Here is an 18,779-nt window from a genome sequence, read left to right on the forward strand (position 1 = left end):
GTCAAAGTAAATTACCTGTGGCCTCCTAAACTAGGGTTGCTATGGAGAGGCAATTACCCTTAATTGTAATTGTGCCACACTAATGTGCCAGGCCTTTACCTCTTGAATAAATTGGGCTTTCCTCTGTGAGAAAAAATTGTCCAGGAGTAAGCAGTGGAAAAAGGTCAAATGTTTTTTTTTTTTTAAGGATGCTTTATTCTAGCAGTCAACAATACTCTTCTGAGTGGCAAAGGGAAACATGATTGATTTAAATATTGTATATAGTTGTGAATGTGTGTGTACATCTTGTTGCAATGTGATACCATGGTCATCGTAGATACACATTGAATCCAAAGTGTCAGCTTTCAGATGGGATCCCTTCCACTTGCTTCCTCTTCAGCACTCGGCTGCGAAGACCCAGGTGCATACATGCCGTCCTTCATGCGTAGTCATACTTCACTTCCCTCAAGACCACCTGATCATCTTACTGACACACACAAACACACACACACCAAGTTCCCTCAGGTGATGCTTACATTACGACACAGGCGACTTGAGACGCACAGGCCAGCCCCAGTGTAGATGCTGATCCAGTTTGACTTGCCATCCTCACAGTAGAAACATCCGAGTGGGAGTGAATCCTCATTTAGATTCCCGCTAATTTTATTTCTCAGTTAAAGATGCTTGAAAGTGGGCCGCCAATGGAGAAAACATGACCTGCTTCAATCTCCATTCACAGCCTGGATTAAATCAGCTCTCATCACCGCTGATCTGCCGTGAGGAATGGGATTAATCAATCGGAGACAGTACATCTATCTGCAAATTAAAGAAGCCGCTCATCACTGAACACGGAGCTCCATGGTTCTGGTGTTATTTTGGTGACATGTGAGTGGGCGGCGTTCTCTTAATAAAAGAATATCAATCATAAAAACCTCAGATGCGTAAACTGACCAGTTTATGGAGCGGGTATCAAGAGGGGAATATGAGGCTATAAAACAGCAATAAATAAAAGTGAGTCTGGGTTGGTTTGGGTATTAAATATGACTGTGAGGTGTTTTATAGTAGGCCCGATTGAGTGCTTAGATACAGGTGTGGGTTTATGGACTCTTAACCATGCTTCACTTCTAAATGTGATAAATCCACCATAATTTCATTGAGAGTATGTATTCAAATGTATTCAGGCTCTGTCAAACTGATTTGTTCAGGGAATATCTTATAAATTAGTGACAAACTGTGTCAAATTTGATAATCTGGATCAACATAATAATGCTGGCAATGCACCCCCACACTCAAACCTCTGATCAGATCAATATGATGTCAGTTTATTGTTAATTTGTGAGGTGGGATGTAATCACTACTGTTGCTGACAGTTGATTATACAGAAGTGTCACGACACTGAAAAAAAAAAAAAAGACAGACACTGACTAATATTTTAGACGTGTAACAATCAAAATGTCCTCATGCTTTTGACAAGATTAAAGATTTTATTTGATGAATCTGAATTGTCCAATATGTGACGGGCAGTTTGACAGACGGACCCTGAGAAGCATTTCTGTGCTTTTTGGTCTCATTCTTTCAATAAATAAGAGCTGGATGCTTCAGGAGACACTCCTTTGATCCTTGATGCTGTGCATCTCTGCTGGCAGCCATATTCTCTGTCTTGATCTGAAAAAGATGCAGCAGAGATTATGAAAAACAAATGTGACGGCCCCAGCAGTGGATGCATTGACCTCACAGGTACAAAACCTATTTAAAATCTATGTAGGGTGCATTAACTATACCAGGATCTGAAGCACAGATGGCGTGGCCTATTATGCTTTTTTATTTTTTCCTTCCCTTCAGTGTGTTAGAGATTCTTGTGCATGTAAAAGATCTTGAAAGTTAAAAAGGTCGAAAGTCCGCACCAACAGACACTGCTCCTGAAACGCCTCGTCAATAGTCTTGCCTTTAATTCTGTGAATTTGTGACATCACACTACTTCACCATGTCACACTTTCGCATAATTAATGCCTAACGGCTAGTAGACTTGATTTAGCACAGCTGCTTTGTTGTTGTTAGGGGTGCTGAGTCAGCTGTTTTTGAGTTGACCAATCAGAGGAGACTGGATATTTGGGACAGGGGGCCTTAAAGAGACAGGAGCTAAAAGAGAGTGTTTCAGACAGAGAGGGAATACAGGGCCTCAGCACTGGACAGTGTGAGAAAACTGATGTGTTTTTGAGCATTAAAGCATGTAAACCTAACCCTAACCTTATCTAGTAGTAACCCAAAATAAAATAGTGAACCTGAAAATGGGCAAAATATGTCTCCTTTAAAACTAAAGACTTGTATTTTATAGAATGCATTCATCTGCTATCATAATCATTGCTATGAATAATATTGTTTCTAATTAAGGATAAAACCATATATGGAGTGGCAACTTTTAAAGGAAAGTTATAATGGCTCCATACAATCTGAAGTTCTACTGTACAATTTTGCAAGAATGTGTGATCTGAAAGATTTCAAACTCTTGACTCCACCGTGTGCAAAGGAAATGCTAAATTTTGAAGTAATCAGTCAACAGCTTATTAAACCATACATAATTCACTACTCATAAATGGATTAAAAAATGTAATTGATGTTGCATGTTCAATCATTCATTAGATTTCCACTGTGGAAAGGTGGCAAAGAGACGGGGTTAAAAAAGACTTCTAAAAAGCTACAGAAACCATGATTGCTCTGGTATGATTTGCGAACTTAATTCTGCATTTTTTTCTTCATGTGTTTCAGTGATCCTTAACCATATCTATTACACTGAATTCATGAAGTTATGATGCATGGCAGTTAGGGAGCTCTCTGCAAGAAATAAATCTATCTCCATAATGGAGATATGTCTCAAAAGAAAGTAATCTCAATTAATCTTCCAACAACATGAAACGGGTTGAATTGTTGTATCCCCCAGAGCTCTACTCCAAATGTAGACTAGGTGAGAAATCAATGTGATGATGAAATCTAAGCTGTATACATGCTGTTTTACTATACACTTTTGACCTGAGCAAATCCATACTGTGCAGACTTGGTTATTCAACACTGCTGCTGCACTGCTCTTTGCTGCCCTCACATGCCCCTCAAAGGAACTTCTCTTCACCTTCTGCACAGTGCACGCACACACACTTCAACAAAGGCTGGATCACCAAAGCAGTGACTCCATTAATCAAAGAATGCCTGTGCTGAAAAATGGTTTGTACTTGTTCTTGCTGGGAGCTGATGTTGCTTCACGTGACTCTAAAAGTAAATGGACACATGTATACATACAGTATTCAGTATTCACACATTTAAAATGGGTCCTTCTGCTGCAGCTTTCCATTCAGATAGAGACTAAATTGTAACATAGGAGTCACATATCTGGTGCTCACCTGAGCTACTGGCTTCCAAAGCCAGGTAACCATCCAGCAAGGAGCTGAACCCTGTCAGCCCCCCAATGGCTGCATAAGGGACATCTCTGCCTGTGGGCCGACCACGAGCCTCCCTCTCTAGTTTTGTCTCAACCTGTCATGAAAATATGCGATTTAAGGTCAATCGAACTTCATGTCTGTGACGAAATGTTAGCAATATTCTAAATCTATCTCTAGCAATCGTCTGATTTTTTTTACACCGGGGACCTGATGTTTTACTCTACTCACCAGGGTCTGGTGTGCAAAACTGGGCTGGCCACACCCACAGGTAAAGGGACTCTGGAACCCAGAACAGAAACTGCCTGAACGATGAGTTAATAGGAAAAAGGTACCTTTCAGGCATCATCTTGAACATTAACTGTATGTATCATCTCATCTTAGTACCGTGCTATAGCTAAAACTCACACTTTTTGCAGAAGTGTCCAGTAGCTTCACTGTGATCCTGAGGTAAGTGTTTACACCTGCAGCGGACAGGGTTTGGCCCAATCCTGGGAACATACTTATAGGCAGGACAATGACATCCTCTGACCTGGCATGGCAGGGCGAGGGGTCTCTCAGAGGGAACCACTTCAAAGTCGGTCTTGTGTTGCTTGTACCTGGACAAAATGACATTACTCACTAGAGTGTACGGGAGAAAGATGTCTGATTTCATGTGATTATTCAGTGTACTACCTATGTGTGCAGAAGCACTGTGTCTCAGGACCGATGAGTTTGCAGTCGATAGCCCCTGGCACCCCAAAGCTCACATACAGCCTGTTTTTCACTCGTTGAGGGAGCACCCTCCTCTTGTACTCCTCATATTGCTCTGGAGTGAACAGTTTTCCTCCATCATCATCACCAACAATCCTGAAAACAAACCAGCAAAAAAAAATATGCTGACCAGCATATCACGAAAGGATTTTTGTCATTTCAACATTTGTATTGTACTTAAGTCGTTACACCAGTGCCTGTGTAAGCTAGTTACCATTAACTTAGCTTTAATTGTCACATGCTGGTTGCTTGCTAGAGATGAGCTGAAGTCTGAAGGATATAAATCATACAGTCTAACGTTGATACAAACCTTCTGTACTCCGAGTAATCGTCCACTGCTTCTAAAGCCGATTTATCAAGACATATTCTCTCCATTGTCAAAAATAAAATAAAAACTGATAGCTGTGGGCTTTTTGTCTTGCACAGCAAACAACCATCTACTGTTTACCAGAAGCTTTGAGGTTGCTATGGAAATGGTTGTAGACGTCCCTCTAACGGTCACAAGGTGAACTGCAAACACACACACACACACACACACACACACACACACACACACACACACGGTGTAAAATTAAGCTAGCTAGCATGAACATTAGCAGCTATGTAGCTTAGCCAAATGGCTGAGCACTGCGTTTTCACAAACTTTACTTGCTAATGTTTTCTTTTAGCGCTAAATAAATTGGCATTATTGTTTAAATTAAAGTTGACTAACTTAAAGTTATCAGTTTACCTGGTCGTAATTTCACTGCTGTGTTATCCCCCTTGCTTTTATGCTAAATTGAGAGAAAACGGGCAGTGGAAATACATTTCCCATAATGCCGTGGCCATGACGCACACAGTAGACGTTCAGGGGAACCATGACAGTCAGCACAATTGCATGCTCGGAATTTTAGCTACCGACTTTTGCTCTCCGAGACCGTGGAGCAAGAAGGCGACATGACCGCCGCAATGAGCAGGCAGCTCAACGTGAAGCTCGGCGGCCCACTTTTGTAAGGCAGACAGCGGGCTGCTCGAGATATTCATCCCGGGGACGGCAACGACAGCCCAGGGTTGCCAAACAACAAGCATCATTCAGTGTCAGCCAGAGGTAGCAGCTGGAGCTTTACGGGCGCCGCGTCCCTGCTTCTCCGGAGCTTGTTATTCTTGCTTCAACCTCCAAGGTAGATTCACAGACACAACACACTGGGGGTAAATGCTCCGTCTGTGATGGTATTTGCTATATTTGCAGATAAGTGTTTTGCTGTTTTGTTTACCGTCAAGTTTCAGCGTTGTCGAACTAACATGTCGAGCTAACGTGAGACGTTAACTGTTAGTGGAGTTGAACACAGCTTCAGCAGAGCTCGTGAGACAGCTAACCATTGTTTTAAAATGTTTGTTGAGTGCAAAAGTCTTTAAAATAAGTATCCGAATTGGTGCATTTCCCTTTGTCCTCCATTGTTAGTTTACTTTTCATGTATACGTGTAACTTGACATTGTGTACTCACTATGACAAGTTCAGCGAGGCAATGTGTGTGTTTGTAACTGCACCCTGTGTGCAGAGTCATCACGTGCATTACCTTCGTCTTTATACCTTATCTAATATATCTCCTCCACCCTAACATTATTGACAATCAGCCTTTCGTTTATGCTCTACAGGCCAGCTGATTAAGTCATCTGCTGAGCCCACAAGCTGTTGGATCACATGTGGCAGCTGTTGTGGTGAATGTACAACCTCCAGGTTAGATATTTAGACTGATCCCGCGTGCCTTATCGCTGTCAATCATCCCATTAGGTACTCTATATTTAAACCGTCCTCCTAAATAAGTGGAACAATCATTGTCTGAAGCCATGGCCTAAATGGTGTGCCTTTCCATACAACAATGATCAGGCCTGGTGAATAGCATGACATGTCAGTGTCTGAAAGCCAGAACTCTTCTGGCTGTCATCAAGTGCCAACACTTTGATTTAGTGAGATGGTTTTTATCTGTTGACAGACATTTGAGGGCACAGAAAACCACACAAAGTCTGGATTGGTTTCTATGTTTCTGTGTTTCTTCTGCCCTGGGGCTGCAGTAGCTTGTCTGTTATCATGGCAACTTCCACAGATAGTTTAACTCCAGCCTGAAATATTATCTGCACTTGATTGTGGGTTGCATTGCGTGTTTTGTTATGTTTGTTTGTTGTTTTCTCTTAAATGTACAGCACTTTGGCGAACGGTAACATTGAAGTTAATGTGATTTCTATAATCATAGGAAATAGAAAACATAATAAGACATGGGCATCGAGGATTTTACATATTCAAGTTCAGAATGTCATCTTCAAGACACTTTCAGGTGTTTATTGACGCTTGAATGGTTGAACGGTTTCCACACCTACATAGTGGGTGGTAGAGCGTTCCATCCTGACCCAACTGTTACTTTCATAATGTCTTTACATCTTGATTTCTCTTTCCCTTCAAGTTCTTGCCTGCTGATAAATACTAGCACCTAGGTCATAGGAAGGACATGTTTGTGTCTGTGAATAGAGACTGGGAAGCATCACTAAACGGGTTCTGTTACCTTTCTTTTCATAATTAATTCCCTCAGTCACTGTCCCCTCTCTGACCTCAATAGGAAGTGACACTCCCACACCCATGAGAGAGTGAGCAGAGAATGAACCTGGTGACAAAATTGTGAAAACTGAGAAACGAGTCACCTAATTTCCCTCTGCATGTGCACAGTGGTGCACTCCCTGGCTATTTGTCAGTCAAATAACCTTTGTTGAGGTGAGATTAGAGAATGAATACCCTCTCTGCCCCCTGACTGGAGCTGCAAAGTGGGTCCCATGAAATCTAAACTGGTAATTGGGTTTCTGGGCTAAGAAGGCTGAAAAAATGTTTGTTGATGAGCGGGCTATTGTGCACCCTGACCCAAAGCCTGTCTTTAATAATAGCTAAATAGTTCAGGAAGCTGCTTTGATGTAGCCACCAATTCCCTGCCAAAAATGATGAGGTGGAGTTTGTTCTTTCTCCAGCACATGCAGCAGTGTTTGTGCAGTCATCCACCCAGAAATCTTCATATCTGTTATGAGTGAAAACAATAATGCTTAACAGGGCTAGTGCAATTACCCTTGAAGTGGTTTTTGGTATACAGTAAAATGAAGTGAATTTTTTTCCCCAATTTATGACATTGCAGAACTGCACAATGGAAATGTAAGCAGCATGAAATAATCTCTAAAAGCTGATACTGATAAATGTTTCTAATGTTTTTGTTCATCTCATCTTTTCTCTCCATCATCGCAGTCCACAATGTCTGCAGACGCCCTGCCTGAATGCTCAGTCCTCCTTTGTTATTTGGAGTCAAACATCTTACAACCAAAGCACCTCTCCAAACATCCCTGACTGCCGGTGTCTGTGGGCGTCAGCTTCCTTCTGTTTCCATTTCCTGGCCTCTGCTGTTGCTCAATTCTTTCTCACCAGGATGCTTTGGTGGTGAGAATAACATCTCCGCTGTATGGGCTTCAGGCAAGCACATGTCCCACTGGAGTTAACTTGAGTGAGGCACTGAATCCGCACCAGCTTTGTAGTGGACTTTGACCTCTGACTCCTCTGTGTTTACGGACAGCAGAAAATAGAATTTCCCTGCAGGAAATTAACAATCCCTCTTTCAAATTATTGGTATAACCACATCCAAGTGAAGACCTTCCGCCTCAGACCGTGGCCTCCCCAGCTCCCGTTCCTCTTTGCCACCCGCGGTACCATGCTGGGTGGACTCCTGCGGAGGAACATGTCTCAGAAGCTGAGTGTGCTGCTGCTGGTATTCGGCCTGGCGTGGGGACTCATGCTGCTGCGTTACACCGTGCAGCAGCCTCGCCATCAGAGCAGCGCCGAGCTACGTGAGCAGATCCTGGAGCTCAGCCGGCGATACGTCAAAGTCCTGACAGAGGAGAACCAGAATACACCAGGAGGGCCGCAGGGAACCTCCATGGCTGGTTATGGTAAGCATTTAAAAAGAAGTCAGGAATGCTGTGCAATACATGGAGTTACTACTTACTTTCTTTTCTGCACATAAAATAACTCCTGTATAAACTTTGTGTGTTTCATAGTTGTGAAAAGGCATACTCGAGCATTGATTTGTGTTTCCCTTTGCTCACAGCTGATCTGAAGAGGACTATAGCTGTGTTACTGGACGACATTTTGACACGGCTGGTCAAACTGGAGGGCAAAATCGAGTTGGTGGCAAATACCTCGTCCACTAACACCTCCCACACAGCAGGGGGCGTCCTTGCCTCTGCCACCGCTGCCCTACAGAAATCCTCAAAGCAGGAGACACCTGGCAGCCATCCAGGGACATCACGCCTTCACCCACATGTCCCTAATAGGCCTCGGCCACATTAAGGAGCATAGTCTCGACAGATGAACTGATTTATTTTTTATTTTGAGCACATCACACTGTTCCAGCATTTATCACTGATGTAACAACATCAGACGAAGTGAAATAGCAATAGTGAGACAAATGGACATCCAGAGAATTGGGATGCTTCTCAGAAATGTTCAGCCTATTCAGAGAGAAGAAAGACTTCTTTACGCTCTGTCCTATCATATGCTGATATTTATTTATTTTTTACCAAGACTATCCAGCACATTGTTTTCATATTTAATTTGTTTATTTTATTTGGCTTAAATTTTAGCATTCTTTTTTTTATAAATTTGAATCTTGTGACTGTTAAAGCTAATGCAGAGAGACTGAACACTCTTTTGACTGAACCTGATTCTCATACACACTCTCATATGCTCCTATCTACATATTGTAAACTATTTTACAATACTGCTTCAACATATCAAAATGCTGAACTTAACAGTAGTAGTTGATAATTAGGACAACTTATATAGCTGTGTAGCTAATAGCTACATTTCAGTTTTTAGCTTGTTCAATTGCTAAATACTGTCCTGAAGAAGATTCTAATTTTAGCGTACACGTATAGTTTTAAGGATAATTAAACTGTATAGTTCACCGGTAAGAGATAATCCAAAGAATGTTACTTGCACTCCATCTGAAGGATGTATAAATGTGTCCACAATTGCTGAGATTTATGCAGAATATGATGGGGTGATACCTGTTTGTCACTGTTAACATGAGCGTGTGCTTTGTCTTGGTTCCATGGTGTCTAGAGATGTTTTAATTGAGTGTGGAACAGATTGAATGTACTGTGTAGTCAGTCTTTAGCCCTTTATTGCTGTTAAGATGACTGATATACTGCTTACACATGTTCAGGGTTCATGTTGCACTGTGACTCTATAGAGATTTTCTAAAAATACTGGGCTCATCCAACTTTGACTTTTAGGATATATTAGGGTGATGGACGTCAGGCTCTGGAATATTCATTCTTCCAGCCTTTCTGCTGGTCCTGAGTGTGGTTTCTATTATAGCAAGAAACACCCTGTCCTGCCCAGAGGAAGAAGATCTTTAATTTGCTCATCATGAGGCTCAATGACATGATGACTTTGTGGAGCAAGAAATATTGGCAATATTGGGATTGTATGAGACTAAGCCAGTGTGGGTGGCATAGCAAAATATGAGGCAAAGAATTGCCTCTGAAGGATGCAAGACTGAACTACTGAAGTGTGGTTTGACTGTGTCTACATTGAGTGGTGCCACAAAATGTACTTTGCTTCATAATGCTAAAGTAGAAAAGATGGCAAGCTGGCCAGTTGCTGTGAGATAGCTTTACTAATAAATTGAGGAAGAATGATTTATTTCCCCTATTGAACTCAATTTTGTCACCTTAATTCCTACACATTAAAAGAAACATGTCATATAGGAGATCTTGGTTTTGACATCATGTGCCTCACAAGACAATAAAACAGTTTTATTTGCTTCTATCCAAATATTCAGCCAGTGGTTCCTTAAGATTTGTGTTTACATAAGTGAATGTATGAAGATGAGTTTTTGGTTGTTGTTGTGATCCCACTGCAAAAGCTTGTGTTACTTATGTTAAAACTTACCAGCTGAAATATGTCTTACCACTCTACCAACAGAGTGGAAAGTTACCATCAAGTCAAACACTGTGCTGAACTACTATGTTGAGGTACTTTTTAAAAGCTAAAATGTGACAAAACGGCATTATAATGAAGCACTCTAGTGCTGCAGAGATGCCCTGATCTATTAATTTTGTTCTCCAGATGTAAGAAAAACATCAAATGTCACATCATCAGGATTTTAATAGTTTTTCAGTGGAAATGAAACTTAACTCAAAATAATAGCAATATCATTTTATGACCATTTCATTCGGCCCTAATTTGATTATTTCTCCTCGCTGTCAAGATACACATGGATTGATAAATATGGATATGGATTTTAAAAATGGAAATTGCCATCTGTCAAGAATATGATCCATCCGTGCAGACTGAGCTACCCAGCGGTATATAGAGTGGTTAAAATTAGCCCCATCTCAACCAGCTTGAACATTTAAAGGCTGCATACAGAATAATATTCCATTTAATACCATGTCAACAACCTTTATATGACAACTGTAACACTTAAACAGAGGCATTCTCCATGATGTGTACAGTAGTTTTAGTTTTAAATCATTTGAATGCAGTTCTTGTATTTGTATTGATTGATTTGTATGCTGTGGCACTGCTAGTTTTACTTTAAATATCTTAATCACATCCTGTGCGACACTCGCATTGAAAAAGTTTTAGTAATGTGTTATGAGACGTTCAAGTACGCCAAGTTCTTCCATGAGGGGGGGCGTGGGAGACGCGACGGGACGTGACGTCAGATTCTGCAGTACATAAACATACCACCCACCTCACGCGCCATCTTCTAGTTAGTAACCGGCCAGAATAAAACAGTGTGCAGAGCCTCGGTGCTGCTTATTTCTGTCCAAATACTCGGTTGTGTTAGCTATACTGAACAATGAGTGACATTGAGGATGGAAACTATGAAGGACGGGTAAGTAGTTACATCGAAATGTATCCATTACCTGTCCCTTTCTTCCTTTTCCTTCTGTGTGGCTGCCGATAGAGAACACTGTAGGCAAATTCACCGCTAACGCTAGCTAATGTAACAGCTACATCTGAGACAACGCTAAATTAAGAGCTTCACGTCGACGTTAGCTTCATTTGTTTTGTTGGCAGACGTGTTAGAGAGGCAGATGAATGTTTTGGTCGTGCCTCAAGCCAGCAATGTTCGCCGAAGTGTTTTGTGCACGACGACGCTGAAGTTAGCTTTATATTCGACAGTTAAGGGGGACGTTAAGGGGAACTTGATTTACAGCAGTAAAGGACACATCCTCCGTTTTTGCAGATCTCACTGATAGTGAAAGCATGTTAGATATGTTAGGTACAACCTTTCTGCAGTCTGAGACCCATTTTCAAATTCATGAAAGGTTTTGTTCTATTTGTGGAAATGTAGGAAGGGAGATTTTACTTCTTTTTTCCATATCAAGACCACTTTTGACCAGATCCAGAGCAAAAGCCATTGTTCTTAGACTTGAAGAATCTGGACTATATCATCCCAGAGAGGTGAAATACGATAAAACACATTTTCAGACTTGTGAAACTCTTTTCAGTAAACTTTTTCCAATAAAAGCATATTTCAATGCTTCTTTCACATCTTGACTACGGGGTTTTTAAAACCGCTGTAAACTGGACAAATTTGGACTAGATTATCCCAGAGAAGCCTAGAAGACATTCAGAAATTCAGATTTGTGAAACCTTTATTCTATTTGTGAAAATGAGAAATAAAAAGGTGGATTTCACCAGGGTTTTTTCACATGTAGGCCACGTTGGACAATGTCCAGACCAACAGCTATTCTCAGAAAATATATTCCATAGTCGGTCAGTCCAAGTATAGGAGTTTTTTTCACCTGGTCCATTGTGGTCTAGATGTAAAAAAACAAAACTCACACACACACACAAAACAAATAAATCTGCCTTTCTTCCTTGTCATAAGGGATTCATAAATATGAAACTTTTTTGAAGAGTCCTGATCTAACTATCCTATAATCATGTTTGAAATTACTACACATTAAAAATGCTTTAAAAGCAAGTCACTTAGGATGTCTTGGTTCACATGAAAATAAATCCAGTTCCATCAGCCTAGTAGGTTTTGATCTGGACCTGGTCTAATGTGGCCTAGATGTGGCTAAAAAGCAGTGAAATCTCCCTTTATGCATTTTCATAAAGTGAATAAATGTTTCACGAATGTCGTAGCTTTCAGGACAACATTAATAATTTACCTAAAAGGGTTTATCATGCTTGCACACAAATAAACTCGGATGATCGGTCGCCAAGCACTTGTAGTTTTCCCTCAACGTACCCTTTAAGTGCCGAATCGGAAGCTACGAAACAGAAACCAACTTCAGCTTCGTTTCGCGCTCTGCTCGCAAGTGTGCTATAACCAGGCTCCTAACAGTAGCTAGCTGTGAAAGCACACGAGTTATACCCTTAAGATGTGCTAATCGGCCTATTTTTGCGTTGTCAGATGAATATTTAACACTTGACTCGTTCGTGTATGAATTTAGTAACGAGCTGCTTACGACATTTGTGTATCGTCCTTTTGTGTAGATGGCACTGATACTGCTGCAGCCATTGTTTCACTTTGGCAACCTGAGTATTTGTTTTACCTCATCTGGCACATCATTATATAAAAGGAAACTTAAGTCCTAAGCCTCTCTTCCTTCCCTGCTTTCACGCTCTTATTTTGCAAATTGAAACATTGATACAACATAAAGCTAAACTTGTAACAATGTAGCTTAGATTGTTGTAACTTTGCTAATTTGTGTAATTGTATGCTGCATTCATTGTTCCTTTTTAATTCAAAATATTCTCCTTTTCATAAACCTATGATCTTAATTTTTATTGAATGTTCTTTTTTCATTAAGGTTATTGATCGTGAAGGATTTGAAGAGTTTTATCCAAGAATGATGAAGAAAAATTTCAAGATAAAAGAAGGCTAATGAAAACATGTACAGAGCAGAACATAGAAGTGGAAAGGGAGGTGATGTGACGGAAGAATGGTGTCAGATAGACGCGCTTGCAGTGTAATGGCTAAAATGAAACTGGTGTCAGTTTGGGTGAAGAGAGAAAAACAGACCTGGAATCAGAAAATGAGAAAACTGAAAAAAGAAGAACGAAGAAGGATAGAAATCCTGAGAGAAAGGAGTAGCGTGTAAAGAATCTGGAAGAATGAATGTGTCCCTAGGTTAAGTAAATACACTGTTTATGTCACACATGTCTTTTCTTTACCATGCTCCCTTTATGTAACATGAAAATGCATGTTTTATTTTTTCCCATGATGGCCCAGGTGGACATGGAAATAAACCTGTCATGTACATTTGACTTATATGTTTAATAACGGCCACACTGTAAACCAAAGATTTATTTATTGAAATTATAAGATTACTAACCCTTTCCTCCACAGTATATAAGCTGTGCATTTTAGACAGGTGTACTGTATGTGTCCAACATACTCACTATGTGCCTGATTGTTTTTCTGCATAAAGAAATAAATGTGTGTGTCCATGAGAAAGTTGTTAACATGCTGCTGTGGCAATAGGGGTCACGCTCCCCATCTAAATCGGATCGTGGGAGTCCAGCTCGGGTCAGGTCGGAGAGCAGGTCCGGCACCCCGAGCCCATCCCGGGCCTCCAAACGCTCCGAGTCCAGATCCCGATCTCGGTCAAAATCTAGGTATGTTTTTGCCATTTTATAGAAGCCTTTTTGATATTGTGATCACAAAATTTTACAAATAAATGCTCATTAGGAGCTGAAATATGTCAGTTACTGGATGCTGTCTTTTCCTTCTCCTTTCTGTCGTCTATTACTTTCTCATCTGTTGGTTACCAGTAAGTTTAACTCTTTTACTGCATCCTTTTTAGGTCTCGTTCAAGGCGGCACTCAAACCGCCGCTATAGCCGTTCACGCTCTCGATCCTATTCCCACCGGAGGAAGTCCCGCTCTCGTTCCTACAGCCAAGAATACCGCCGCAGGAGGAGCCAGAGTACTTCCCCTGCGTCGAACCGGCGCCGTCACACTGGCAGCAGGGTGAGTGTGATGATTGGATCGGAGGACAGGGCAAAGTACAATAAGCTGTAGGGGACAACCAAAGGACACTTTGAGTAGGCACACACATTTTTAAGGAGTTTTAATATTATTCAGAGTTTTGGGAGGATGGTTTATTGCACAGGGGCATATACTGTATAATCTGTCATTCGTTGTGCTTAAAATATTTTGGGTAGAGAAGGAAGTCAAACCTGTGTGTGTATTTCACATGTAAGTGGACAGACTTGGATTTAAAGATGCTACATGGTGTGGAAAACACAATCTGTATACAATGTTTTGATATTGTTTTGAGTTGAATGATTAAAAACAATGTTACAAGGGCTTAGTAAATTTAGTAACACTTTGTTTAAAGTAGAGAGCAAGTGAATTTGTCCTTTTTATTTGTGAGGCAGTGTGATGTTTCAGACGATTGTTGTTAATGCTGTGGGAAACCACTTTGAAATGACATTTAATAACCCCTTTTTATTAACCTCCCCCTCCTCTTATATCAACAGAGCCATGACTTGACAAAAGAAGCATACAGTCATGGCGGTGATGCTGATGTTAGGGTATGTGGACCTTCTAACATATTGTGGACAAGATCAATGTAATGTATTTGTGTGGGTCAAAGGTGCTGCCAGGTGTAGTACTGGGTAAAGGGATAAAATATTCTAGTGGAACTCAAATAGGACTTGGGGCTTGTTTGCAACCAGTGATACATTACACTGATTTTGATATCTTAATGAACATTGACTTAAAGTAATTAAAGAAAAGATTGTAACACTGGCAAAGTGGGCATTGGCCAGATAACAATGTTTTCAATGTTTAAATTGATGTATGTTGATTTTATTGCAGAAATATAATACGTGGATGAAAAAAATGGTTATAATGTGCTGCATCAGTTTCATTATCACAACAAAATATGTATGGATAAAATAATGTACTTAATATGTATACTTCTAAAATCAATGTCTTCTAAAACCTTCCTGTAACAATGTGACTGATGTTTTTCCAAGGAAACCTTTTAAACTTTAATCAAATTGCTAATGGAAAATGGAAGATCAAACATGTTTGAAAAGCTGCATTTTACACTGGGAAACATTGATGTTCCATAATAAATCAGGCAGGTGCTCATAAAAAAGTTTTTCTCGCAGCACCATGTTATGCGAGTAGTGTTTATATTGCACTGCTGCTTTAAGAGGTCCATGTCATCATGAAAAGCAGGAATTAAGTGGGATTTTCAAAGCAAGCAGAGGCAAATGTAACGTGTTTGTACAACGTATAATTGTCCCAGGGGCATCTTTTTGAAAGCTGTTTAAGGGGTTATTAAAGCTGTCATCGTTTACCCACTGAGCATTTACTGTTGGACTGGTAAAACTGGAGATGCTTGGAGGGAATGGTTTTGGTACCCCATTGTAAAAACTAAATGTACATAGAGATTTACCTTTTCTTGTGACTTAGTTGTAAGTACTTACACATTGTATTCAATGTTGATGGAGAAGTACCTCCTTCATACAAAACAGTGAAACGCTGATCAGAAGCAAGCAACCAATATATAACCGAGGTTTAAATTAATCCACATATTTTCCTGGTGCAGTACTGTTCTCTCTGTGTCCAGTGCATTAAACATTCAAAAATCCAGTAAGCAGATTTGTATGCGAAGCATTAAATGGATCACCTCTTACCCTTATTGTTGACCCTTCCAGGCAAACCCTGACCCAAGTACATGTCTGGGGGTGTTTGGCTTGAGCCTGTACACCACAGAGCGAGACCTGAGGGAGGTGTTTTCACGCTATGGTCCTCTGGCAGGGGTCAATGTGGTGTACGACCAGCGCACGGGTCGCTCCCGAGGCTTCGCTTTTGTTTATTTCGAGAGAATCGAGGATTCCAAAGAGGTATGTGAAATGTTTGTGGTTTTATTTATTGGTCAAATAGCCAATGATGGTCTGTTCTGGTGCCAGAGACTGGTTTGCTTTCTGTCTTTTTATGTAGTTAATTGCTTTCATATGGTGTAAAGGGACAATTCACTGCAAAATCAAAAATACATATTTTACTTTTACCAGTAGTGATATGTGTCCAATCAAATTGTTTTGGTGCAAGTTGCAGAGTTTTGGAGATATAGGCTGTCGAGATGTGCCCCTGAATTTTGACCTGGTTAAAAATCATGACCTGGTTAATCAAGATAATCCACAGAGCTTGTTGTGAGTGGTTTCATGTAGGAACTATTTTCTTTTCTGCTGAACTATACCTGCCAAACCATGTCTCTGTGCAGAAGGAAGCGTGCATCTATCCATGGACATGAGTCATAACTTCCTGAAAGAGACATTTTTTCAAATGTATTTTTTGGCGCTTTGAGCACCACAATCCAAGTGCCATCCTAGTTCCATTATAGTCAAGAGAAGGCTGATATCTACAAAACTCGACAACTCGCACCAAAACAATCTAGATGGATAAATAGCACTACAGGTAAGAGGAACCAGGAGTAAATGGTATTTGCATAGTCATATAAAGTATCTATTGCATTGATTTTTGCACTTTGAGCCTTTGTATTTTGTTTTGATTAGTTCACTTCTACATGCATTTATGGTCATTAGCAACTACATGTTGTTTTTTTGTTTTGATTTCATAGTACATGCAGGTTTAAAGGTCTCTCCTTCAGACAGCCATTATTTTCTGTTATTTGTGTGTGATTACATAAGTATACCACTAGGTGTCTGCCTTGCCACAAAGTCCCTCTCTCTGCAGCCATGCATCTCATAGCAAGGGGTTACAGTGTGTGATGTAGGTGGGCCTTTGTGAATTAAATCATGATAATCAAAAAGCTTACATTAGTCCGATAACATCTTCGGTCTTCTCCTGCCTCTTGTGCTCCCCAGGCAATGGAGCGAGCCAATGGCATGGAGCTGGACGGGAGGCGCATCAGAGTGGATTATTCCATTACCAAGCGTCCCCATACCCCCACACCAGGAATCTACATGGGCCGACCTACTCAGTAAGATCAACACTACTGTGAAATAATGCATATTAGTGTCCTTAATCTATTGTGTGGCATTGGATATATTCATTGCATGATGGAAGCCTCTTAGACAGGGTTCCTACACCTTTTCCACAGTTAAATTGTGGCACTGTTCAAGGTTCTTTCCAGCACCTGCGGTAAATTTCGCGTGTGTGTGTATATATGCAAGTATAATAAAAATATATATATATATATATATATATATAATGCAGTTACAATTTCAAGCATTTTATCCATTTTCAAGCACTTTTCAAACCTTGAAAACACCATCTTAAAATTAAGTGTTTTCAAGGATTTCCGGCCCACAAATGCACATGTGATGGTGTAATATTCTGATGTCAGAACACCCTTAAATCCTTTCTGAATAGAACCGTGCCTCCTTTCTTGAAACACATGTGATTTGTAACAACTTATATCAGTTTTGATGTGGTGCTGTGTTTTTTCAAGAGATAAGATGCCTGGAAGTCACAGCTTTGGTGTTTATTTTTCATTCCAACAGCAATGGCGGTGGCGGGGGTGGTGGTGGCGGCGGCGGCGGTGGTGGTGGCAGCGGTGGTGGCGGCGGTAGCAGCAGGAGGGGAAGAGATTCATACTATGACCGTGGTGGCTATGACCGCTACGACAGATACGAGGAGTATGACTATAGGTATAGGTGAGTGATAATTTTCTAGTCAGTTTTACACTTCTGCGTGGGAGAAAATGTATTAAATTTTTTCTTTTGTCTCTTTGCAGTCGCAGGCGCTCTCCATCACCCTACTACAGTCGATACAGGTCTCGCTCACGGTCTCGCTCCTACAGCCCACGTAAGTGTGAAGAGAAATACATACAATAGAAAGCTTGCCTAACTGCATCCTTTGTATCATCTTAAGACATGAATTCAGACTGCTGTTAGTGTGAATATTTAAACAAGTTGATTTTTATGAGTAATTTACTTACAACTGCACTCATGAGTGTCATATTTTCTTTTTGCAGGGCGATACTGAGTTCTTCCAACGTTCAGCTTCCCTTCCAGTAACTGATGATTCATCAAGGTGTTTCTGAGGGGAACATTTTTGAATTAGCATGTCTTTATCAACAGAACTCTTCAGTTTGAGATAGTTCCTGTTTACATGCAATAGATGTCTTAATTTTTAGAGGTTCTTATGCATTTGTGTGGAGTGTGAGCAAAGAACTCGGCTACTACTGGTTGCTGTTGCTTCATTCTTGGACTCGCATCTTTCCTTCCCTCTTCATCTTCGGCAGCAAGAAGTGATGATTAATATGATTTATTGCATTAATCACTGTCAACATGGTTCATGATGGGGAATAAAAACTGGGTTTTAGTTAATAAAGGTGACACTCATGGCCTGTATTAAGGAAGTAAATCTAAGAATACAAGAGAAGATGACATAAATGTCAATGTTAACTTGTACTGGGTTTACTGGTAAGTAACGGGACATTTGGGATGTAAATGGGTGTTTCTAGCAATCAGTGTTTGGTTCTCTGCTCACATTCAGAGTCACTCTTTTCTTTGAGTTTCTCCAGAGAGTTTTATTATCATGTATTACATTTTTTTATTGTTGTTTCTTTGTATGGAAATACAAATATATGAAAAGTT

At 40.5% G+C, this 18,779-nt stretch overlaps 3 protein-coding genes across 4 annotated transcripts; 2 read left to right on the forward strand and 1 right to left on the reverse strand.

The window, feature by feature from the left end:
* Positions 1 to 1,487: 1,487 nt before the first annotated feature.
* On the reverse strand, positions 1,488 to 4,923 carry fam221a (family with sequence similarity 221 member A). The gene is made up of 7 exons (XM_073463514.1): positions 4,891 to 4,923; positions 4,471 to 4,670; positions 4,083 to 4,256; positions 3,816 to 4,006; positions 3,639 to 3,712; positions 3,372 to 3,504; positions 1,488 to 1,644 (listed from the first exon to the last, which is right to left on the reverse strand). The coding sequence occupies exons 2-7, from the start codon at positions 4,533 to 4,535 to the stop codon at positions 1,547 to 1,549; spliced, it is 735 nt and encodes a 244-aa protein (XP_073319615.1). The 5' UTR covers positions 4,536 to 4,670; positions 4,891 to 4,923; the 3' UTR covers positions 1,488 to 1,546.
* Positions 4,924 to 5,000: 77 nt separating this feature from the next.
* ccdc126 (coiled-coil domain containing 126) lies at positions 5,001 to 9,873 on the forward strand. Of its 2 annotated transcripts, none has more exons than XM_073463579.1 (3): positions 5,001 to 5,320; positions 7,420 to 8,114; positions 8,273 to 9,873. In XM_073463579.1, the coding sequence occupies exons 2-3, from the start codon at positions 7,877 to 7,879 to the stop codon at positions 8,512 to 8,514; spliced, it is 480 nt and encodes a 159-aa protein (XP_073319680.1). In that variant the 5' UTR covers positions 5,001 to 5,320; positions 7,420 to 7,876; the 3' UTR covers positions 8,515 to 9,873. The 2 variants fall into 2 exon arrangements, with proteins under 2 accessions (XP_073319680.1, XP_073319681.1); XM_073463580.1 differs by having other exon boundaries at positions 5,034 to 5,348.
* A 1,071-nt stretch (positions 9,874 to 10,944) lies between these two features.
* Positions 10,945 to 18,779, forward strand: tra2a (transformer 2 alpha homolog). The gene is made up of 9 exons (XM_073463086.1): positions 10,945 to 11,074; positions 13,682 to 13,815; positions 14,004 to 14,169; positions 14,682 to 14,735; positions 15,873 to 16,061; positions 17,043 to 17,158; positions 17,682 to 17,834; positions 17,915 to 17,985; positions 18,155 to 18,779. The coding sequence occupies exons 1-9, from the start codon at positions 11,039 to 11,041 to the stop codon at positions 18,163 to 18,165; spliced, it is 930 nt and encodes a 309-aa protein (XP_073319187.1). The 5' UTR covers positions 10,945 to 11,038; the 3' UTR covers positions 18,166 to 18,779.

Source organism: Pagrus major, chromosome 3 (genome assembly GCF_040436345.1).
Source record: "Pagrus major chromosome 3, Pma_NU_1.0".
Classification (NCBI taxonomy): domain Eukaryota; kingdom Metazoa; phylum Chordata; class Actinopteri; order Spariformes; family Sparidae; genus Pagrus; species Pagrus major.